At 42.6% G+C, this 26,527-nt stretch overlaps 1 protein-coding gene across 1 annotated transcript in view; it reads right to left on the bottom strand.

The window, feature by feature from the left end:
• The window catches only part of LOC124015545 (microtubule-associated serine/threonine-protein kinase 1-like), a 98,597-nt gene that overhangs the window by 58,023 nt on the left and 14,047 nt on the right, over window positions 1–26,527 (bottom strand). The window contains exon 2 of the mRNA XM_046330825.1: window positions 23,034–23,065. Coding sequence (XP_046186781.1) covers window positions 23,034–23,065 — 32 coding nt within the window. The remainder of the gene's footprint in view (window positions 1–23,033; window positions 23,066–26,527) is intronic.

The following is a 26,527-nucleotide window of genomic DNA, read 5'->3' as shown; positions in this document are numbered from 1 at the left end:
AGACGTGCCGCTCTGTTCTGAGCCAGCTGCAGTTTAACTAGGTCTTTCTTTGCAGCCCTTGACCACATGACTGGACAACAATCAAGATAAGACAAAACTAGAGCCTGGAGGACTTGCAGTGTGGTGTCATAAAAGCAGAGAATCTCTTTATTACGGACAGAACTCTCCCCATCTTTACAACTATTGAATCTAGATGTTTTGACCATGACAGTTTACAATCTAAGGGAACACCAGGTCTAGAACTTACTTTACACTTTGCACTCTGACTTTATGACATTTGACCGACATCCCATCTCTATACATGACCCTTGAACTTCTATGAAATCACATTATACGAAAACATGCAGATGAAACATCAAATAATCTGGTGTGTGGGCAGTTTCATAAAACGTCATAATCTGTCATATAAAGCGTTTTAATCTACTGTATCATAATCCATTTAATCCAGACATTAGGCTCAGCCAGTAGCAGGCAGGTAGTCAGCTAGTTTAGTCAGTCAGCCAATGGCAGTCAATCAGTCAGTTTGATAGTCAGTCAGTCAGTAGTTGACAGTAGTGTTATCAGTCAGACAGTCAGTCAGTCAATCAGTAGCTGACAGTAGTGTTAACAATGAGTCAGTCAGTAGTTGACAGTAGTGTTAACAATGAGTCAGTCAGTAGTTGACAGTAGTGTTAACAATAAGTCAGTCAGTAGTTGATAGTAGTGTTAACAGTCAGTCAGTCAGTAGTTGACAGTAGTGTTATCATTCAGACAGTCAGTCAGTCAGTCAGTAGTTGACAGTAGTGTTAACAATGAGTCAGTCAGTAGTTGATAGTAGTGTTAACAGTCAGTCAGTCAGTAGTTGACAGTAGTGTTATCATTCAGACAGTCAGTCAGTCAATCAGTAGCTGACAGTAGTGTTAACAATGAGTCAGTCAGTAGTTGACAGTAGTGTTAACAATGAGTCAGTCAGTAGTGTTCAGTCCTGTCTTGTGTGATCTGTGATTTCTAGACATACACAACCCTTGCTGTGTCTTCTGACTCTTTACCTCATGAGGTCACACTGTAATAAAAATCACATTTGGTAAAACATGATGATGAAGCAGCAAATCTGCTGTGTGGGCAGCAGTGTTAATCCATGATAATCACTGCATCACATAGTTGATAACTCTTAACAAGGCAGTCAGTCACAGTTGACAGTAGTGTTGCCAGTCAACAGTCAGTGATTTATAGAGAATCAGTAGCATGCAGTCTCAGTAGTGTGGGTTCTGGTGATCAGTCATTTGACAGAGGAGTAGCTGTTAACAACTGAGTCAGTAGTTGGTAGTGTTAACAATGAGTCAATCAAAAGTTCAGTCGTTCTCCCATGTTCCACACTCCACACTGGCTTCCAGTCGATAGTAGTGTTAACAGTCACTGTCAAGACCATGGTACAGTCCTACATAGCTGATAGTAGTGTTAACTGCCCCTCCTACCTTCAGGCTAGGAACAAAGTCACCCCAAGTTGATAGTAGTGTTCTGCCACCTCTGGTCTCTTGGCAGTCACCCCTACAGGAGGGCAGCTAGTGTTAACCCCTCAGACAGTCAAAGCTCTTCTCTGTCCTGGCACCTGTGCAAGGAGTGCTGCAGTTCCAGAGGACCATCCTGTCTGCCACGGTCCAGTCTAGTCCATCAAGCTCACCCTACCATGCCCACTGCCACAGACCCTATCTGAGATCAAAGGACTGGTCTTTCTCTATCACCCCAGTCAGTCATGAGCTGACTGTTCTGTTGCAATGGTCAGAAGCTAGTTGAGAGATAGTGGTCAACAGTCATCAGTAGTGCCTGTCTTGTGTGATCTGTGATTTCTAGACATACACAGCCCTTGGTGGTCTGACTCCAGGAAACCCTCATGAGGTCACACTGTAATAAAAATCACATTTGTGTAAAACATGATGATGAAGCAGGAATCTGCTGTGGCAGGTGAACCATGATAATCTACTGCATCACATCACCAGCAAACACTGGACCCAGATAGCAGTCAGACCCAGACAGTATTTGACTAGAGTTGAGTCAGTGTGTGGTTGTCCCACCTGATATTTTAGAGAATCAAAAGTCAGTCTCTGTCTGTCTGTGGGTTCTGGTAAATCAGTCAAAGTAACAGAGGAGAAAGCTGTGATAATGGAACTGATGAGCTAAAAAAGTTCAAATGGCAGTGTGTATGTAGTCCTAAATCAAAGTGATCCCATGGAAACACTGGCTTCCAGTCCACTCCACACTGGCTGACCAGTTGAACACTGATTCCATTCTTGAGGAAGATAACTCACTGAGCTGACTTCATTTCAAGCTGTGGAGAGGTTAGTCCACTCCACACTGGCAATCCAGATTCGCTGCATCCACTACAAGACCTGGTACTTTCCTACATAGCTGTCAAGAGGAACTGCCCCTCCCTGCCTTCAGGCTAGGAAGCAAATGTCCTACACCCCAACCCGAGTTCTGTTGTCCCACCTCTGGTCTCTTGGCTTAAGATTTAAAAGCTCACCAAGCCCATTCAAAGCTCTTCTCTGTCCTGGCACCTGTCAAGGAGTGTGCAGTTCCAAACCATAAATGTCTGCCACGGTCAGTCTGTCCATCTCTAAAAGCACAACCATGCCCATTCTAAGGAAAATCAGATCAAGGACTGGTCTTAGTCTGTCACCTAAATGTGATGACTGTCACTGCTGCTCAATTGGCCAAAAGCTGGCTCCAAGATAGTGGATCAAGTCAATGTCAGAGTCCTGGATTTAGTTGAATCACCTAAATGTGTACATCACTGGTGGACTTTCCCATCTGTTCCACAACCAAATTTTAATGGAAAATCAATGGTCAGAGTTTTTGGTTTAGTTGTCACCAATGTGTTATCACACGCTTTCAACCATCTAAAAGCACAACCAAATTCTAATGGAAAATCAATGTCAGAGTTTTTGGTTTAGTTGTCACCTAAATGTGTCTATCACTGCGCTTTCAACCATCTAAAAGCAAAACCAAATTCTAATGGAAAATCAATGTCAGAGTTTTTGGTTTTAATTGTCACCTAAATGTGATTATCACTGCGCTTTCAACCATTTGAAAAGACAAGAACATCAAATTCTATTCTGGAAAAGAAGATAACTCACTGGTTTTGGTTTAGTTGTCACCTAAATGTGTTATCACTGCGCTTTCAACCATCTAAAAGCACAACCAAATTCTAATGGAAAATCAATGTCAGAGTTTTTGGTTTAGTTGTCACCTAAATGTGTTATCACTGCGCTTTCAACCATCTAAAAGCACAACCAAATTCTAATGGAAAATCAATGTCAGAGTTTTTGGTTTAGTTGTCACCTAAATGTGTTATCACTGCACTTTCAACCATCTAAAAGCACACCAAAGTTCAAATGGGAAATACAATGTCAGATATTTTGTTTATTTATACAACAACTTAATATGTTTTTATTTGATGTGTTATCACTGTGCTTGTTCTAATAGTACAACCACATGACCTAGATTGCAGTTTGTTGAGATTGTTATTAAAGTACATGGTGCAAGTGATCAATGAAGTAAAGCCTTACTTCAGGCTATTGACTGTCTTACAAAAGTAATAGAGAATTCTGTTTGGTTGACAACGCAACCAAATATCAACATTTAAAGGAGAAGTGCTGCTTGGATAGTTCCATCTGAGCCACTGGCTTAATCCTGTTCTTTAACTTTTATATTTGGTTGAGATGGAGACGTGAATCCAACATATCATTTGTTAACTTGTCGACAAGGTAATAGGCTATTTACCATATTGCAAAAGTGATATTGAATTGTGTTTGATTGTCAACGCAAACAAATATAACCTGTTGAAAGAGATCTTCTGCTTGGTTAGCTCCATCTGTGCCACTGAGTCTGGCTTTATTTCCAGTTTGTCTACAAAGGAACAATTGATCTGTTGGTGTCACGTCTCCATTTCAACCCAAAATGTCTGTTAAGGAATAGCGATAAATCAAATCAAATTTTAAATGCACTTTAAATACAGTTTGATTTGATTTAATCCTATTCTTTAACTTGTATTTTTGGTTGAGATGGAGATGTGAATCCAACATATTTATGATTAACTTGTAGATTCAATTTGAAATTAACCAGAGCTTGAAACCCTATGCCTTTATGTATTGCCAAGTCTTAGTTGAATCCTGGGCTGAATTTATAGAATAGCTGTTGATGACTTCCCAAATGTTATATAGGCCTAATAAATAGCATAATTGATGCTATATGATTGATATGTATGATAAGTACAGTTACATTTCATTTGCTCTGTTGAACCTACCCTTTGGAATGACTTCGATAGCAAGTAAATCTTTTAAAACCGATTAAGGATCGGACCCTTTTTTTTCAATTTTCACCTAAAATGACATACCCAAATCTAACTGCCTTTAGCTCAGAACCTGAAGCAAGGATAATGCATATTCCTGATGCCATTTGAAAGGAAACACTGTGAAGTTTGTGGAAATGTGAAATTAATGTTGGAGAATATAACACATTAGATCTGGTAAAAGATAATGTAATGTACTTTTTGTACCGTCATCTTTGAAATGCAAGAGAAAGGACATAATGTATTATTCCAGCCCAGGCACAATTAAGATTTTGGTCACTAGATGACAGCAGTGTATGTGCAAAGTTTTAGACTGATCCAATGAACCATTGTATTTCTGTTCAAAATGTTGTATCAATACTGCCCAAATGTGCCTAATTGGTTTATTAATAACTTTTCAAGTTCATAACTGTGCACTCTCCTTAAACAATAGCATGGTATTATTTCACTGTAATAGCTACTGTAAATTGGACAGTGCAGTTAGATTAACAATAATTGAAGCTTTCTGCCAATATCAGATATGTCTACATCCTGGGAAATGTTCTTGTTACTTACAACCTCATGCTAATCGCATTAGCATACGTTAGCTCAACCGTCCCGGGGGGGACCCACCAATCTTGTATAGGTTAGGTGGAGATTTCACAACAATAACTCTCACGATAGCAGATTGGTCGTAGTCAGTGACAAATATCAAAAATAAGCTGGGCTTGGTTAAAACCCTGGATTGTTAGACCAAAGGGATAGCTGCAGATCAATCAACTCTCCAGTAAGAGTTGCTGTCCAACCTATTGCATTCTTGTTTTTTAACGCTACAGCATACAATGACATTCTAGACGATTCTGTGCTTCCAACTTTGTGCCAACAGTTTGGGGAAGGACTTTCCTGTTTCAGCAAGACAATGCCCCCATGCACAAAGTGAGGTCCATACAGAAATGGTTTGTTGAGATTGGTGTGGAAGAACTTGACTGGCCTCTACAGAGCCCTGACCTCAACCCATCAAATACCTTTATGATGAATTGAAAGGCCGACTGCGAGCCAGGCCTAATCGCCTGACCTCACTAATGCTCTTTTGACTGAATGGAAGCAAGTCCCCACAGCAATGTTCCAACATCTAGTGGAAAGCCTTCCCAGAGTAGTGGAGGCTGTTATAGCAGCAAAGGGGGACCAACTCCATATTAATGCCCATGATTTTGGAATGAGATGTTTGACGAGTAGGTGTCCACATGCTTTTGGTCATGTAGTATACAAATTCAACATAGATTGTCTGTATTGACAATTGGTTACAATGATGACATAATCCTGTGTTTGAAATTTTGAGGGAAACAGTTGAGGGAAATTTTACCCACAAAATAACGTAGTTGATTACTTTTTTCAAATCCAATGTATTTTCCTCGTATATTCCAAATTACAATACGTTGACAAATTACATTTAAAAAACATTGTGAGAAACAGAGGGGGACTGACAGAACAAGAAGAAGAGTAAGCAAGAGACATAAAAGGGGAGGAAAGAACCATAAAGAGAGTAAGGGGGAGGATGACATGTAGAGGGAATGATAGCTAGTTGTTCTTTCCTACTGTACCCAATCTGGCGGCTGTCAACAGGTCAAAGGTCAAATCAGTGGTAATGACTCGTGTGAAGAGTGATTATCCCCCGTGCAGACCCCTCACTGGCACACTAGTCTCACATACGAGTGCACACACAGACACGCACACACACGCACACACACGCACACACAAACGGATGCACACACACACACACAGGATTGTATTGTGCTCTTTGTGTGGGGAACAGTGAATAAAGTAGAGAGAAAAAGAAATGGAGTAAAAGAGAAAGTGAAAGGTGAGAGGGTACCACTTCTCCTCTTCTCACATCATTTCATTTCGGTCAATTGCAGAGCAGACAGTATTTTATTTACTCCCCAATCATAGGAAGATACTGACATTGACACTTCTGATGTAAACACACACACACAGACCCACCCACACAATCCTTGGATGACAAACCAGCTTGTGTTTAGGTTCACTATGTTCTATGGTCTGGATAATTGCTTTCTAAATAACTGCTCAACATGACTATATGACTATAGTTCCTATAACAAGGCCATGTCCACAGAGACAACACACAGAGGACAGCTACCATTACGTCAAGACAAATAGTGTGATTGTGTGTGTGTGTGTGTGTGTGTGTGTGTGTGTGTGTGTGTGTGTGTGTGTGTGTGTGTGCGTGCGTGCGTGCGTGTGTGTGTGTGATTTCCATATATACTGTATGGGCAGCATGGTGATCAGTAGTTTCAGTAGTCCTACATCTTATGTAACCACATACTGCGCGTCTCAAAAACACATGTGAAATAGGACAAATATAAGCACCCACCAAATTATTATTATAATTATTATATTGATGATTATTATTATTACTATAATGATGATGATTATTATTAAAGGGACTGCTAGTCCAGTATATCATAGTAGACTGTTCTAAAGACTATGTGCAGTAATTCCCAACCCATCTATACGGGTATATCATCATGGTGGACAGTGTGTGTGTGTGTGTGTGTGTGTGTGTGTGTGTGTGTGTGTGTGTGTGTGTGTGTGTGTGTGTGTGTGTGTGTGTGTGTGTGTGTGTGTGTGTGTGTGTGTGTGTGTGTGTGTGTGTGTGTGTGTGTGTGTGTGTGTGTGTGTGTGTGTGTGTGTGTGTGTGTGTGTGTGTGTGTGTGTTTGTGCGTGTGCCTCTGTATGTTTGTGTGTGTTCGTGTCTATACAGTAAGCATGAGTGTGTGCTGATGTAATGTAAACGTTAGTGTCGTCCTCTGCATGCTGAGTCACAGGGCAGACAGGACACCATGCAGACCTTTCTGATCGTTAGAATATTGATCGACCCGAGGCAATTTCCTGTCAGGTGACCTTTCCATGACACTCCGGGTTTCTTAATGTTTACCGCTGTCTGATGTGAAGCAGTGAAATCAGAGGTCACAGTCAAGCCACAATATGAAGTTTGTGTGTCAGTCAATCACTATTGTCTATTGACTTTCTCTGACACTTCCTCGGGATTTCTTAAAGGGGGACTGCAACATTTACAGCTGTCTGGAGTCAATAAACTGAGTCAGGGAAAGGGAGGGAGGAAGGAGGGTGTAGAAAAACTAAGTCAGGGAAAGGGAGGGAGGGTGGGAAGCTGAGTGAAGGGACCAATTTAGTGAGAAACATTGTATAGTTCTTTGAGGGCCTACGCCTGCTCACAGCAGGGTGTTCTTTCACATCCACTGATAAAAGGGAAGGAAGACAATGACTGTGTCCCAAATGGCAACCTATTCCCTATACAGTGCACTACTTTAGACCACGACCCATAGGATCTGGTCAAAAGTAGCGCACTATGTAGATAATATGATGCCATTTGGGATGAACACGTTGTCCCCTTTACACTATAAAACGAGGATGCCGACAGACAGAGAAACTTTTGGCCCTGCTAGATAGCTACAGTCAGACCTGGGTTCAAATACTATTTAAAATCAGGTAAAATACTTTGATTGTTTGCCTGCCCGGAGTGCCAGACGGACAGGGTTTAAAGTATTGGGACTATTCAATCAAGCACAGATGAAGTATTTGAAATGATTTCAAATAGTATTTGAACACAGGTCTGGTAGCTACATCATCTAGGAGGATGTCTGTCTATCTAGCTATTTCTCTGTCTGTTTGTCTGTCTAGCTACAGTAGCTAGCATGGCGACAAGACATGACAACTCTGGCCTGTAGGTCTGTCTGTCTGTCTGTCTATTTAAGATGACGGGGCCTGGAGCTGTCAGAGAGAGAGAGTAGCCTTCCAGGGGAGTTCTAGTTAGGAAACACATCAGTGAGTCTGACTACAACACATCTGGAGCCCAGGCTGTTAAACCAAAATATACTGACTGAGCTAGCCACGACGGCAGCTAGCAAAATGCTACCGCCTGCACACTTTAACAGCAATAGCAAAGTCCACAACAGGGATATTAGGTCCATGTCACAGCTCTTTAAGCTCATACAATGACCTAGCGACAATGCCAACAAAATGTTAATGCAAATGTTCCTCCACAGATGTAGAAAGGCCTATAGATTTTTTCTCAAAGAGGAAAGGACTATCATGACCCTTTATAAAGGTGATATGCCTCTTTAAGACACTATTTTTGTTGTGTGTTATTGTTATGCTTTTGAAACAATGGGTGGGCAACTGCACTCTATTGTCGTCTTTAATTCAAAATGACGTCAGTCACAGGCGCGTAGGTGCAAAACAAACAGAATAATGAAAAGGCTCTGTTATGCCTTGTGGTCATACTGTAGGCCTGAGGCAGTCGGTTACCCCGTTTGAACTCTCCTATCATGATTTATGACAAAGTTATGTAGGCTATTCTTGAGGTGTCAAAGCATGCCTTCAAGGCAGCCAGAGTGACACAGCAGAATCAGAAGCGAATTGAGGCACTGAAATATCTTTACTGTAATATCTATTGACTGAACTGAGGTAAATGTTTTCCCCCCTTTTCTGTCCTATTATTATTGATGACAAGGTTAGGCTTTTTTAGTTGTAAAAATTCAAATGTGTCTTCGAGGTAGAGTGACACAGAAAGCATCAGAAGCTTGGAGGGACAGTGCTGTCTTGTGTACTGTGTATTGTCTGAAAGCTACATTGGGCTGAGACTGGGAGGTGGTGCATTGAATCAGCTATAGCTTTTGTTAACAGACCCTTATGCAAGCAGGGGGTTGCATCCCAAAGGGCACCCTATTCCCTATAGTGCACCACTTTTGACTAGGGCCCATACGGGAATAGGGTGGTATTTGAGACCCACACAGGGACACAGGGTAAATGACCTGGAACTATTACCTCGTTAAAATATAATTGTCTACGTTCCAAATGTCACCCTATTCCCTATGTATTGCACTATTTTTGGCCAGGGCCCATAGGGAATAGGGTGCTGTTTGGGACACAGAGGCATACAGTGTCATACACACCGAGTCTGAAAGACATTTAATATCATTGATGATGCGTATGGTTAAGTGGTTGTCAAATCCTCCACTACGGAAAACCATGTTCTTTGAATAATACATTTATGTAAAATTCTGTACTGCTGGATATTAACACTAATACTTTTCTTATTATGACAATGATTGAATTATAATGTTTAGCCTTGGAACATGGACTCCTTTCCATCAACAAGCCACATACTCTACAGTCAGTAGTTTAAAGAACAAAAATAGGAAAGCACTCCGGAGAATAAACTTAAATGAACATATTTTTATTGCCGGGTGCATTCGAGGCAACAGCAATCAATATCACCACAATTCGACAAGTATTCAGCACCTGATCTAAGTTTATATAAGGTGGAGTGGAGCACGTTGTTGATCTTTACAGTCAGTTGTTTACCATGTCAATGTTGTGAAATACAGATGGATAAGAAGATTATTACTCAGCTATCATGATGAGAGACCAAGTAATTACTAGTACACTGAGTCACTAACGGTTTTGGGGGGAGCTAGTGTGTGCACCTGCTATCCAAAAACATCTAAAGTGATGTACTCCCTGTGCTCTGTTTTGACTACTGCCCACCTGCTAGTACAGAGGTAGGATATTAATTTGAGCCGGTTGCAACAGCAGGAAAATAATCCTGCAGCAACAGGAAAGGTGAATTATTACATGGATTATAATTAATGGTTGATACATTTTTCGTGAGGGGGAATCAAGTCTGTTAAACAAGTTAAACATTTCCTGCATTGCAAGTTCTCCAGCAACAGGGTGATCAAATTAAGATCCTACATCTGTAGCAGTCAGATTCCAATAGCGCACAGAGAGAACTACACCAATCTGCTTTCACGTTAACTAGTCTGCTACTGTGCGTAGCTTAACACAGAGGAGAGAAGGCTCAGTGCATAGCCACAACATCAATAGCATTGATTGACTGGGGGCGTAGGGTTAACAACATGGTGGCACCCAACTGACATTACTGCAATGTAAATCTGGACTTCAACCACGTTGCAATGTAAATCTATAGAACACACACCTGATGAGGGGTTACATTCAAACACACTCTTTCTCTTGTTCCCTCATTCCTCTATACGAGCTTTCAGATGACATTCTATGAGGAAGACAGAAAAGAGAGAGAGCGAGAAAGAGAGACCGAGAGAGAAAGAGAGAGAGAATTAATTTAGAGTATAGCTACATTTTGAGTACAGCTAAAAAGAAAAGAAAAAAGAGTTGAAGAAAAACTAAAGATGAAAGAAAATAGAGTCTCTTTAGAGTGCTGAGTTAACCCCAGTGGGCTGCTGTTAAATCTAGGCCCAGACTGTACCTCAGGCTCTGCCTTTCATTTTACACCCCACTCCGTCTTCCCCTCTCCTGTTCTACACTCCTCCTCCGCTTCGTTCTATCTATCCTTCCGGGCACAAAGCATCTTCCTTCTCTAATTGAGACAGCCTGAGAGAGTCGGCCAAGAACGAGCGGCTTGCAAACACACACACACACATGCAGGCAGACAGTGACATACACTCACACACAATCACGCACACACATACTGTACATAAACACTGATATACCCTGATAAGAACATAAGACACACTACCACCCACGTTATGCTACTAGCTACACACACAAACATGCATTGCATGACAAGTGAGTACAACAAATCTCTGACCTACTACATGGAGTGTAATTTAAAGAAGATCAAGCCATCATCATAAGATCAGAGAACCATGTTTCCTCCTGGAGATAGATTCATACAAAGAGATTACAGAGATAGAGCTGTAGAAGAAACCTTGAGGCAGGGTGCTGGAGGTATTATCACACACATACAAACACACACACACACACAGAGAGAGAGAGATGTAGACACACACAGAGATGCACACACAGAGATAGAGACACACACACACTGCTGCCATCAGACAAAGGGATTTATACTAATCCTCCTATGAGCAGATGAGATGAAGTCGGAAATAAAACGCTACAGGACAACTGGGATTGTGTACTATGGCAGATAGAGAGAGAGGGAATGATGGGAGGGAGGGAATACAAAATAGTGGTAGAGGTGGGGAAGGTGCTCTAACCCAGACACCACAGTATATATACCCTCCCCTACAGAAGCCTCTAACCCAGACACCACAGTATATATACCATCCCCTACAGAAGCCTCTAGCCCAGACACCACAGTATATATAACACAGCAATGACCCTCCCCTACAGATGCCTCTAGCCCAGACACCACAGTATATATACCCTCCCCTACAGAAGCCTCTAGCCCAGACACCACAGTATATATAGCACAGCATTGACCCTCCCCTACAGAGGCCTCTAACCCAGACACCACAGTATATATACCCTCCCTTACAGAAGCCTCTAACCCAGACACCACAGTATATATACCCTCCCCTACAGAAGCCTCTAACCCAGACACCACAGTATATATAGCACAGCATTGACCCTCCCCTACAGAGGCCTCTAACCCAGCCACCACAGTATATATACCCTCCCCTGCAGAAGTCTCTAACCCAGACACCACAGTATATATACCCTCCCCTACAGAAGCCTCTAACCCAGACACCATAGTATATATACCCTCCCCTACAGAAGCCTCTAACCCAGACACCACAGTATATATACCCTCCCCTACAGAAGCCTCTAACCCAGACACCACAGTATATATACCCTCCCCTACAGAAGCCTCTAACCCAGACACCACAGTATGTATACCCTCCCTTACAGAAGCCTCTAACCCAGACACCACAGTATATATACCCTCCCCTACAGAAGCCTCTAACCCAGACACCATAGTATATATACCCTCCCCTACAGAAGCCTCTAACCCAGACACCATAGTATATATACCCTCCCCTACAGACGCCTCTAACCCAGACACCACAGTATATATACCCTCCCCTACAGAAGCCTCTAACCCAGACACCACAGTATATATACCCTCCCTTACAGAAGACTCTAACCCAGACACCACAGTATATATACCCTCCCCTACAGAAGCCTCTAACCCAGACACCATAGTATATATACCCTCCCCTACAGAAGCCTCTAACCCAGACACCATAGTATATATACCCTCCCCTACAGAAGCCTCTAAACCAGACACCACAGTATATATACCCTCCCCTACAGAAGCCTCTAAACCAGACACCACAGTATATATACCCTCCCTACAGAAGACTCTAAACCAGACACCACAGTATATATACCCTCCCCTACAGAAGCCTCTAACCCAGACACCATAGTATATATACCCTCCCCTACAGAAACCTCTAACCCAGACACCACAGTATATATACCCTCCCCTACAGAAGCCTCTAAACCAAACACCACAGTATATATACCCTCCCCTACAGAAGCCTCTAAACCAGACACCACAGTATATATACCCTCCCCTACAGAAGCCTCTAAACCAGACACCACAGTATATATACCCTACCCTACAGAAGCCTCTAAACCAGACACCACAGTATATATACCCTCCCCTACAGAAACCTCTAACCCAGACACAACAGTATATATACCCTCCCCTACAGAAGCCTCTAACCCAGACACCACAGTATGTATACCCTCCCCTTACAGAAGCCTCTAACCCAGACACCACAGTATATATACCCTCCCCTACAGAAGCCTCTAACCCAGACACCATAGTATATATACCCTCCCCTACAGAAGTCTCTAACCCAGACACCATAGTATATATACCCTCCCCTACAGAAACCTCTAACCCAGACACCACAGTATATATACCCTCCCCTACAGAAGCCTCTAAACCAAACACCATAGTATATATACCCTCCCCTACAGAAACCTCTAACCCAGACACAACAGTATATATACCCTCCCTACAGAAGCCTCTAACCCAGACACCATAGTATATATACCCTCCCCTACAGAAACCTCTAACCCAGACACAACAGTATATATACCCTCCCCTACAGAAGCCTCTAACCCAGACACCACAGTATATATACCCTCCCCTACAGAAACATCTAACCCAGACACCACAGCTGACCAAACACAAACCTACAAACGTCCTGTGTATGACTGCCTGTTTGTGTGTGTAACATGTCTATCAATCATCTACAACAGTGTTTCCCAACCCTGTTCCTCCAGTTCCCCAACAGTACACATTTTCATTGTAAGCCTGGACAATCACACCTGATTCAACTTGTCAACTAATCATCAAACCCTCAATGAGTTGAATGAAGCGTGTCTGTCCAGGGCTACAACTAACCTGGAGGACCAGGGTTGGGAAACACTGACCTACAACATCCCAAATACATGTGCATCACCAACATGCTCACAAACAGGTTCATTACATAAAATGGAACAGAGAAAATCATGCACATGTGCACGCACACTTAGGGTTAAGTGCTCAAGGGCACATCAACAGATTACTCACCTAGTCGACTCGGGATTCGAACCGGCGACCTTTCAGTTACTAGCCCAATGCCCTAAACCGCTAGGCTACCTGCCGCCTTATGCCTCATTATACTTGTGAGGACTTTTTGGGGACCAACAATTGATTCCCATTCAAAATCCTATCTTCCCTAACCTCTAACCCTAACCTTAAACCTAACACCTAACCATAATTCTAACCTTAACCCTAAACCTAACCCCTAAGCCTAAAATAGCCTTTTTAAAAATGAACACCGGCAAAATGTCCTCCCTTCTCTGAATTTTAGTTGCTTTACTATTCTTGTGAGGACTTCTGGTGCTCACAAGTATAGTAAAACGTGTAAACACACACACACACACACACACACACACACACACACACACACACACACACACACACACACACACACACACACACACACACACACACACACACACACACACACACACACACACACACACACACACACACACACACACACACACACACACACACACACCAGTGCCAATACGAGACAGAGGGACAACTGTGACACAGCATGAAAGCTGGCCGGAGGTTGACAACCATCAAAACAACAACAACAACAACACCTTTCTTAAACCTCCACCTAATGCTACGACAAGACAGACAGAGGGGGAGATGAAACCAGGTCCACGGTGAGAGAGAGAGAAATAGAGAGAGAGAGATTCAGAGAGCTTTGCGGTTAATGTTATCACTACACAGAGAGACAGGGGGTGACACTAGAAAACAACTGAGAGAAGACAGACCGATAAGCAATGAGATAAAAGGAGAGAGAAAAAGGGATGACACCAGGTCTACAGTAGAAGGGAAAAACAGAGAAGCTCTGCCATTACCTTTTCGTGCGTCGAAACATGTTGCTACAGGATGCGCTGTGAGGCGCTGCTTTGGTAAACCCACAGGAGACTAGCTGAGCCACACAGACAGACAGACACACAAGCAGCTAGGCAGTCAAGAGGCTGAATACACACTCCACAGCACCAGCATGGCAGCCTGACGGGGAGTGTGTGTGTGTCAGAGAGAGGGAAAGAGAGAGGGTGGAGAGGAAATGTCAGCAGAGATACAGACAGAGAAAGAGAGCGAGAGAGCGATAAGAGAAAACGAGAGAGGGAGAGCGAGGCAGAGAGGAGGAGAGAAAAAGAGGGAGGGAACAGACTGCCTTGCTTCCCTCTCGGACAGAGGGAGGATTTCGGGGCTGTTCTCAAGGGCAGGAAGTGTAGAGCGATGGAGAGAGGGGGGGTATAGAGAATAATAACAGCAGGGATGTGTGTGAGTGTGAAAGCTATCTGAGGGAGGAGAGCAGAGAGCAGTGGACTGTGGACTAATGTAAATGACAAGACAGAGGAAGAGAGAGAGGGGGAGAGAGAGCAAGAGAGAGGGAGGGAGGGGGATCAGGTGACAGCTTGGTGTGTGTGTGTGAGAGAGAGAGAGAGAGAGAGAGAGAGAGAGAGAGAGAGAGAGAGAGAGAGAGAGAGAGAGAGAGAGAGAGAGAGAGAGAGAGAGAGAGAGAGAGAGAGAGAGAGAGAGAGAGAGAGAGAGAGAGAGAGAGAGAGAGAGAGAGAGAGAGAGAGAGAGAGAGAGAGAGAGAGAGAGAGAGAGAGAGAGAGAGAGAGAGAGAGAGAGAGAGAGAGAGAGAGAGAGAGAGAGAGAGAGAGAGAGAGAGAGAGAGAGAGAGAGAGAGAGAGAGAGAGAGAGAGAGAGAGAGAGAGAGAGAGAGAGAGAGAGAGAGAGAGAGAGAGAGAGAGAAAGAGAGAGAGAGAGAGAGAGAGAGAGAGAGAGAGAGAGAGAGAGAGAGAGAGAGAGAGAAGAGAGAGAGAGAGAGAGAGAGAGAGAGAGAGAGAGAGAGAGAGAGAGAGAGAGAGAGAGAGAGAGAGAGAGAGAGAGAGAGAGAGAGAGAGAGAGAGAGAGAGAGAGAGAGAGAGAGAGAGAGAGAGAGAGAGAAGACGGGTGGTGCAGAGACCCTCCCCTCTCCTCTCCTACCCCTCTCTTTTATTCCCCTACCTCCCTCTCCTCTCATCTCTTGCTCTCTCTCCGTTCTCCCTCCCTCTCTCCAACAAACAACCACCCTGCCATTTCATAAAATCCTTCCTTTTCTCCAACAAATGTATGATGATCTGTGACATCATACATTTGCACTAGATATTGCAGAAAGGAAGATTTAGAGGGCAACAACACCACACACACTGGTGGAAGAACATCATCATGAGGAGACACACACTGCCAAGGAAGAACTCATCATGAGGACACACACACTGACATGGAAGAACGTCATCATGAGGACACACACACTGACAAGGAAGAAGTCATCATGAGGACACACACACTGACAAGGAAGAACGTCATCATGAGGACACACACTGAAGATGAAGAAGTCATCATGAGGTGCAGCTACCAAAACAGAGACTGGTCATTTATTGGAGAGCTTGAAACACAATGACAAGGAAGAATGTCATATTGTACACCCTGCCCCCTGAGGACACACACTGCCAAGGAAGAACCTCATCTTTTAGGAGACACACACTCCCTCTCCTCTCATCTCTTGCACTCTCAAGGAAGAACCTCATCTCTCCAACAAACAACCACCCAAGGAAGAATTTCATGAAAATCCTTCCTTTTCTCCAACAAATGTATGATGATCTGTGACATCATACAGGAAGAACTAGATATTGGAGAAAGGAAGAAGAACGTCATCATGAGGACACACACTGCCAAGGAAGAACATCATCATGAGGAGACACACACTGCCAAGGAAGAACGTCATCATGAGGACACACACACTGCCAAGGAAGAACGTCATCATGAGGACACACACACTGCCAAGGAAGAACGTCATCATGAGGACACACACTGCCAAGGGAAGAACGTCATCATGAGGAGACACACACTGACAAGGAAGAATCTCATCATGAGGACACACACACTGACAAGGAAGAACGTCATCATGAGGACACACACACTGCCAAGGAAGAACGTCATCATGAGGACACACACTGCCAAGGGAAAACGTCATCATGAGGACACACACTGCCAAGGGAAGAACGTCATCATGAGGACACACACACTGACAAGGAAGAACATCATCATGAGGACACACACACTGACAAGGAAGAACTCATCATGAGGACACACACACTGACAAGGAAGAACTCATCATGAGGACACACACACTGACAAGGAAGAACGTCATCATGAGGACACACACACTGACAAGGAAGAACTCATCATGAGGACACACACACTGCCAAGGAAGAACGTCATCATGAGGACACACACACTGCCAAGGGAAAACGTCATCATGAGGACACACACACTGCCAAGGGAAAACGTCATCATGAGGACACACACACTGCCATGGGAAAACGTCATCATGAGGACACACACACTGCCATGGGAAAACGTCGTCATGAGGACACACACACTGCCAAGGAAGAACGTCATCATGAGGACACACACTCACAAGTTCACAGGCACACGGACACACACACACACTCAACAAAATAATTAAACAAATCCGACAGCCCAATTGCAATACTACACACACATACACAAAACACACACAGTCAAGGGAGAACGTCATCATGGAGCGCTGAGATAGGAACAGAGAGCACAAAATGATTCAACAAATCTTATCCAAATAGCAAATGAGATGATACTAAATGCTGACCAGGACTGACAGTTGCACAGCAATGCTGATGGGACAAATTCAATAATAGATGTCCCTCTAATGTAGACTAGGGCTGCATCCCAAACGGCACACTATGGGCCTGGTCAATTAACGCACTAGGGCTGCATCCCAAACGGCACACTATGGGCCCTGGTCAAGTAGCGCACTAGGGATGCATCCCAAACGGCACACTATGGGCCCTGGTCAAGTAGCGCACTATATAGGGAATAGGGTGCCATTTGGGACGCAGCCTAGTAGGGAGTCTGAGCTGAGAGGTAAAGGCTGTGGCTGAAATATACAAGAGGGGGAGACAGCACTCGAGCATATCAGTGAAGGGAGATTAATACGGTTGCAGAATTCAGGTAACTTTCCAAAAATCCCCAGGTTTTCCAGATATCCCAGAATCAGCAAGGAATAAGCAGGTAATCCGAAACCTCAAACCAGGATTTATGGACACTTATGATGATTAATGTACAAATATGTGTGTACTGCTTTGCTGACATGGTAGTTTGGGGAAACACAGTAAGCAGGGTTACAGAGAGACAGAGGGAGTAGTCTGATCTTACAGAGAGAGAGAGAGAGAGAGAGAGAGAGAGCGAGAGAGAGAAAAAGAGAGAGAGACACTAGGTAAGCGACACAGGGGTTCCTAGCTTCACCCATATTCAGTGTCCTGTTGTGCCATCTGCTGCCCTGAGGTAAAGGTCAGAGGTCATGGACAACACCCACCAGGAAGTGACCTGACATGGTGGGGAGGGTCACCGATCACCATGATGATAAAAAACATATTGTGAGTGACTGGCCCTTAGACCAACTTAAATTTGCTTATCGCCCCAATAGATCCACAGACGATGCAATCGCCATCACTCTGCACACTGCCCTATCCCATCTGGACAAGAGGAATACCTATGTAAGAATGCTGTTTATTGACTATAGCTCAGCATTCAACACCATAGTACCCTCCAAGCTCATTATTAAGCTCGAGGCCCTGGGTCTGAACCCCGCCCTGTGCAACTGGGTCCTGGACTTCCTGACAAGCCGCCCCCAGGTGGTGACGGTAGGAAACATCACCTCCACTCCGTTGATCCTCAACACTGGGGCCCCACAAGGGTGCGTGCCAAGCACCCTCCTGTACTCCCTGTTCACCCATGACTGCGTGGTCAAGCACACCTCCAACTCAATCATCAAGTTTGCAGACGACACAACAGTAGTAGACTTGATTACCAACAATGACGAGACTGCCTACAGGGAGGAGGTGAGGGCCTGGAAAATAACCTCTCACTCAACATCAACAAAACAAAGGAGATGATCATGGACTTCGGAAATAGCAGAGGGTGCACCCCCCCCTATCTACATCGACAGGACCGCAGTGGAGAAGGTGAAAAGCTTCAAGTTCCTTGGCATACACATTACTGACTAACTGAAATGGTCCACCCACACAAACAGTGTTGTGAAGAAGGCGCAACAGAGCCTCTTCAACCTCAGGGGGCTAAATAAATTTGGCTTGTCACATAGACCCTCACAAATTTTTACAGATGCACAATTAAAAGCATCCTGTTTTCATTCAATTTATTAAAAATCCCACAATGTGATTTTCTGGATTTTTTTTCTCATTTTGTCTGACATAGTTGAAGTGTACCTATGATAAAAATTACAGGCCTCTCTCATCTTTTTAAGTGGGAGAACTTGCACAATTGGTGGCTGACAAAATACTTTAGGGTGAGGGTTAGGGTTAGGTTAGGGTTAGGGTATATACTGTATTCTATACTATTCTACGGTATCTTAGTCACTTAATAATGTTTACATATCTTGCATTACTCATTTCATATATATATACTGTATTCTATGCTATTTTACGGTAACTTAGTCACTTAATAATGTTTACATATCTGGCATTACTCAGCTCATGTGCATATACTGTTTTCTATACTATTCTACTGTATCTCATTCACTCAATGTTTACATATCTTGAATTACTCATCTCATATGTGTATACTGTATTCTATACTATTCTACTGTATCTCATTCACTCAATGTTTACATATCTTGCATTACTCATCTCATATGTGTATACTGTATTCTATACTATTCTACTGTATCTTAGTCCGTTCCACTCTGACATCACTCATCCATATATATATAGTCTTAATTTATTCCTACTTAGATTTGTGTGTATTGGGAAAATGTTGTGTAATTTGTTAGATATTACTGCACTGTCGGAGCTAGAAGCACAAGCACTTCGCTACACCCGCAATAGTATCTACTAACCAACGATCATTTGACCAATAAAATTGGATTTAGGTCCCTTAAACATAGCGTGAATACCACACTGATAGTAACTCACTCACAGGCCACTCTAACCCTTGTCCAAATTGATTACTAGAAAATGTCACACACACACAGATAAATACCAGACATGTCAATGAGTCTGGAAGATGTCACACACACACACACACAACAAATACCTCAGCTTTTTGAAACCCTAACAACTACAAACAGCATTTGTGCCCAGAGGCAGAACAGGAAAGACTGCAGACTGCAGAGCATGCAAAATCAAACAAAATGCAAATGAAATGATTTTTGAAAAACACCTCTGCAAATGCTCTATATTAATTCCGTATTCATTTCATATTCATTTCACCCATACAATAACAGGTACCTTCTGTGCTACAATGGGATTTTATAGTAAATGTGATGTATTGAGATAAATCTGTGGCTAACATACACACAGCACAGCAGCTAGCTAGGCCTACATGCCACAGTGGCATAATAGCCAGTAGCCACAGATTCAAATCCAGAGAAAAGGAATTTTAAATCCATCTCTACAGGTATAGAGGAGGGAACTCACTATCTACTCCTACAAAAGGTGAGGATATTTCAAACTAGTGCTGGTATAACGGTTTTCTTCCGTTGAAGGAGAGGAGGACCAAAATGCAGCGTGGTTAATGTTCAACATGTTTAATATAGACGATAACACTAAAAAATAACAAATGTGAAAACCAAAACAGTCCTTTCTGGTGCAATGACACAAAGACAGAAGACAACCACCCACAGAGTACCCACAGAATATGGCTACCTAAATATGGTTCCCAATCAGAGACAACGATAGACAGCTGCCTCTAATTGAGAACCAATCTAGGCAACCATAGACATACAAACTACCTAGAAAGGAAACAGCCCCATAAACATACAAAAACCCCTAGACCAGACAAAACACATAAATCCCCCATGTCACACCCTGACCTAACCAAAATAATAAAGAAAACAAAGATAACTAAGGCCAGGGTGTGACAGCTGGGCGTTATGGCCAAAATATCATATCACCGTATTTTTTTTAAATTGACGGTATGACAATATCTGACAGTATTTATGATTTTAAATGATTACATTTCTAAATGTTCTTTATAAGTAGTGCATGACCTCAAGGTGGCAACATATACATTCTAAGAGTCTTTCTCCATTCTGATTGTTTTATACTTTTCAATTCAACTTCAACCCCAAATATTTTTTTGCATTTTCATACATTTCTGCTTTTCCTGCACTCATTTGAAATCATTTCCACACTGCCATGTGGGGGTGCACGATATGGGCAAACAATCTAAACCTGATTTTGAACCAAATGTTGCAATAGCGATTTTACTTATGATTTCGAGCAAAACACTTGGTGATATGATGAAATCATAGAAATAGAATGATTATTCTAATTCTATAGATAGAATACAGTTGAAGTCGGAAGTTTACTTACACCTTAGCCAAATACATTTAAACTCAGTTTTTCACAATTCCTGAAATTTAATCCTAGTAAAAATTCTCTGTCTTAGGTCAGTTAGGATCACCACTTTATTTTAAGAATGTGAAATGTCAGAATGATAGTAGAGAGAATGATTTATTTCAGCTTTTCTTTCTTTCATCACATTCCCAGTTGGTCAGAAGTTTACATACACTCAATTAGTATTTGGTAGCATTGCCTTTAAATTGTAGCCATTTGACTAGGCTTGGAGTAGAAGCTGTATAGAAGCCTCTTGGACCTAGACTTGGTGCTCTGGTACCGCTTGCCGTGCGGTAGCAGAGAGAACAGTCTATGACTGGGGTGGCTGGAGTCTTTGACAATTTTTAGGGCCTTCCACTGACACCGCCTGGTATAGAGGTCCTGGACGGCCCTGGGCCGTGTACTGGGCCGTTCGCACTACCGTCTGTAGTGCCTTGCGGCCCAACTTGCTAAGAAAAGACAAACTAGCTGTTTGCAGACGTAAGCAACACAAACTAATGTTGTAATTATAGAACGCTATTGGATTTATATGAAGAAGCATTGTTGTCATCAACATTGTTGCATGTCCTGCATTGACCATGCAGACTGAACGCAAGTGTCTCATGGTCGAGGAAAAGCAAATGCGCTCCTTGAGTGACAGGGGGCGGGGCTAGGTCTGTGTGGAAAACGGCATGGAGAGAGAGAGAGCGAAGAGAGAGGACTCTAGTAGCGAAGTAAACTATAAAAATGGACGTTAAACACGACATATCACATTTGACAAACCAAACATTCAAATACCGTTCTAGAAGGTAAAGTAAAAACCCAAACCGGTCCATGTATCAATACCAGTATATCGTAACATACGGTATACCTCCCAGCCCTCTTTAAAACCTACCGTAGCCTAGTTTAGATAGAGTAGTATGGTGCAAAATCAAACAGTCTAGTCATTCTGACTCAGCTAATAGATAGAGGACTTTCTATTGAATACAGTACTTAATGACTGTTTAGTAACTGTGTGCAGGTGTACTACTGATATACAAGCCTTTTTCTCCTCACTTCAATTAGTGAAAGAGACACACACTGAGGAAAGGGAAAGCCACAGACAGGGAGAGTGAGAGAGATGAGTCAGAGGAACGATGTAAGTGAGGGAACGCTTCAGCACCATAGAGAGAGAACGATTGAGAGAAAGGAGGAAAGCCCGGAGTGAGGGAACACTTCAGCACCATAGAGAGAGAGAGCGATTGAGAGAAAGGAGGAAAGCCCGGAGTGAGGGAACACTTCAGCACCATAGAGAGAGAGAGCGATTGAGAGAAAGGAGGAAAGCCCGGAGTGAGGGAACACTTTAGCACCATGGACAGCAACACACACAAGCTCTCAGAATTTCAAGCTACACGTCACTACGATCCCGAGTGTGTGTGTATGTGTATGAAAGTGAGTCTGCATCCTTTCAAACCCCCATTTCTCACATGCTGACAACTTCTAACCCCTCTCTCCAGAAACATGTGAAGTGTGAAGAGACTTCATATAGTGCTGCTATTTCAGAGCTCAACTGTGCATGAGATTGTCAGTGTGTCGGGTTTACAAGAAAACCCTCCCAAAAAGTTGTGTGAGGTATAAAGCTTCATGGGGCAAAACCAATTTCTGTCCAGTGAACTGACGTTAGAAGACTGTGCATACAGGCACATTCATGTGGAGGCAAATCAAATAAACCCCAAGCTTGGAGTCACCTGAGCATCAGTTTATATTTACAATTTACAATTTATAGGTTCACAGGGGCTAAAATATGTTCCCATTTACAGAGTACTGCTTTTCTATGTTTCTCCCAAACATAACACATGTACACATACACACCAAGGCACTACAAAATGAACCCAAAACGTAAACTCACCTGCTACTTTTTCGAGGCAGAGGCAGATCCTTCTGGAGAACAAGAGAGAGGGACAGAGAAAGAGAAGAGGGAACACAAATAAAATATCAGATTAGTGTTATACACTCTTAGAAAAAAGGGTTCCAAAAGAGTTCTTCAGCTGTCCCCATAGGAGAACCCTTTTTGGTTCCAGGTAGAACCCTTCAGAACCTTTTGTTTCTTAGTGTATAGTTATATATACTGTACATTGTACAGTATATAGACACAATTCACCCTTTAGTTTAGGGGCCATTGGGGCAATATACTGTTGAAAGAAGGTGCCTAACCCCAACAACCTCTTGCCATATCTGTAACTTCAAACACTTCATACTCTAAATCCAGCTTCCCCAACCCTTCACTGATGACATATTACCTTATTATTACCACACTCACAGGCTGAGTGGAGCCAGTCATTTCCAAAATGGTCGCCCTGTTTACAACATTGGGGACAGAGAAGCAGAAAACTAACGTGATTACGATCCATTGGGATTGATCCGAGAGAGAAACACTCTCCTAAAGTCTGCATGTTGTGCTCCCTTAACACGATCCCCAGTCCAGGATCATATTACAGTACTGTTTTCTATATAATAAGGCAATAAAAGGACATTTTATGAAGTTATTCTATAGATAAACTGCTGTTCTCCTGACGCTCCTGTCAGTTTCTATCAGGAACAAGGACAGCATGAGAGTTTATCTCCTCCCACGCAGAACCAATACCGTATGTGTGTGTGTGTATGCATGTGTAGTGTGTGTGACCAGAGCCTTCATCAAAAGTAGTGCAAAATATAGGGAATAGGGTGCCATTTGCAATGCAACCATAGTCTAATCTTGTCCCCAGACTAGTGTGCATTAGGGAGGAAGCGTGGTTGTGGAGACAACAGACGAACTACAGTGTATACAGAACCCAGGTGGCTGGTTGCACCTTTATTTGCGAGGACGGGCTCATAGTAATGGCTAAAACAGAATAAATGTAATAGCATCAAACACATCGTTTCCATGTGGTTGATAAAATTCCATTGACTCCATTCCAGCCATTATTATGAGCCGTCCTCCCCTCAGCAGCCTCCTGTGATAACATAGCCCCAGCTAGGGAACATTCTCAGTCCCTTCTGAATCTCCAATCCATGTCTCGTCTCTTTGCCCTTGTTGACTTGCCCTCTAACATCTGATAGCATTCGATAAGCATCAGCTATATACAGATGTAGGATCTTAATTTCAGCCAGTTCGCTACAGCAGGAAAATAATCCAGCAGCAACATGAAATGTGAATTATTATGTGGATTATAATTAATGGACATTTTTGTAGAGGTTGATACTTTTTTAATGAAGGAAAATCAAGCCTGAAATTTCTAAGTGGAAATTCCAAACTTCATAAACATGTTTAAAACCTGCAACAGGTTGATCAAATTAAGATCCGACATCTGTATGATGCTATAAGCATGATCTCTTATACCTATTCTAAAGCTTTTAAATCCACGAGGGGACAGTCAACAAAGGCATAGAAAGGGTGGGGACTGGGGCTAGAGTATCAGAACACTCCACTTCTCTCAAAGGAAAGTGACATCATTCACCTTCTTCGTTCTCCCTGGGATATGTTACATCATCAAGGACACAGACAGGAAGTGACCTAAACTGATGTGACTAAAATGGAGCTCTGCGTGGCGCCTTGGAGCAGGACTAATGGATGGGGGGGAACATTTGTGTGTGCGTGAGTGCATGCATGTGTTTGTATATGTGTGTGTGCATGTGTGTGTGTTACCATAGGCCTTTGAAATCCACCTTGACTACAGTATCAACCTTGAGATCTCTCAGGTCTGTTGAATGGAGAGAATGTATAAAGGAATGGATGAAGAGAATACGAAAGAAAAACTAAGCTGTAAGAAAAGGAAAAGAAGGACAGCAGCAAACAAAGGAAGGACACACTGACATAATCTAACTTGACTAGGATGGACAACATGGCAACATATTAAGTAATGGCTAGGAAGGACAACATGGAAACATATTAAGTAATGGCTAGGAAGGACAACATGGCAACATATTAAGTAATGGGTAGGAAGGACAACATGGCAACATATTAAGTAATGGCTAGGAAGGACAACATGGCAACATATTAAGTAATGGCTAGGAAGGACAACATGGGAACATATTAAGTAATGGCTAGGAAGGACAACATGGGAACATATTAAGTAATGGCTAGGAAGGACAACATGCAACATATTAAGTAATGGCTAGGAAGGACAACATGGCAACATATTAAGTAATGGCTAGGAAGGACAACATGGGAACATATTAAGTAATGGCTAGGAAGGACAACATGGCAACATATTAAGTAATGGCTAGGAAGGACAACATGGCAACATATTAAGTAATGGCTAGGAAGGACAACATGGCAACATATTAAGTGGCAAATGGCTAGGAAGGACAACATGGCAACATATTAAGTAATGGCTAGGAAGGACAACATGGCAACATATTAAGTAATGGCTAGGAAGGACAACATGGGAACATATTAAGTAATGGCTAGGAAGGACAACATGGCAACATATTAAGTAATGGCTAGGAAGGACAACATGGGAACATATTAAGTAATGGCTAGGAAGGACAACATACAACATATTAAGTAATGGCTAGGAAGGACAACATGGCAACATATTAAGTAATGGCTAGGAAGGACAACATGGCAACATATTAAGTAATGGCTAGGAAGGACAACATGGCAACATATTAAGTAATGGCTAGGAAGGACAACATGGCAACATATTAAGTAATGGCTAGGAAGGACAACATGGCAACATATTAAGTAATGGCTAGGAAGGACAACATGGCAACATATTAAGTAATGGCTAGGAAGGACAACATGGCAACATATTAAGTAATGGCTAGGAAGGACAACATGGCAACATATTAAGTAATGGCTAGGAAGGACAACATATTAAGTAATGGCTAGGAAGGACAACATGGCAACATATTAAGTAATGGCTAGGAAGGACAACATGGCAACATATTAAGTAATGGCTAGGAAGGACAACATGGCAACATATTAAGACAACATGGCAACATATTAAGCAATGGCTAGGAAGGACAACATGGCAACATATTAAGTAATGGCTAGGAAGGACAACATGGCAACATATTAAGTAATGGCTAGGAAGGACAACATGGCAACATATTAAGTAATGGCTAGGAAGGACAACATGGCAACATATTAAGTAATGGCTAGGAAGGACAACATGCAACATATTAAGTAATGGCTAGGAAGGACAACATGGCAACATATTAAGTAATGGCTAGGAAGGACAACATGGCAACATATTAAGTAATGGCTAGGAAGGACAACATGGCAACATATTAAGTAATATTAGGAAGGACAAATGGCAACATATTAAGTAATGGCTAGGAAGGACAACATGGCAACATATTAAGTAATGGCTAGGAAGGACAACATGGCAACATATTAAGTAATGGCTAGGAAGGACA

Source organism: Oncorhynchus gorbuscha, linkage group LG26, assembly GCF_021184085.1.
Source record: "Oncorhynchus gorbuscha isolate QuinsamMale2020 ecotype Even-year linkage group LG26, OgorEven_v1.0, whole genome shotgun sequence".
In the NCBI taxonomy this organism is placed as follows: domain Eukaryota; kingdom Metazoa; phylum Chordata; class Actinopteri; order Salmoniformes; family Salmonidae; genus Oncorhynchus; species Oncorhynchus gorbuscha.
Note: the sequence above shows the minus strand (reverse complement) of the source record. Positions and strands in the feature narration are given on the sequence as shown.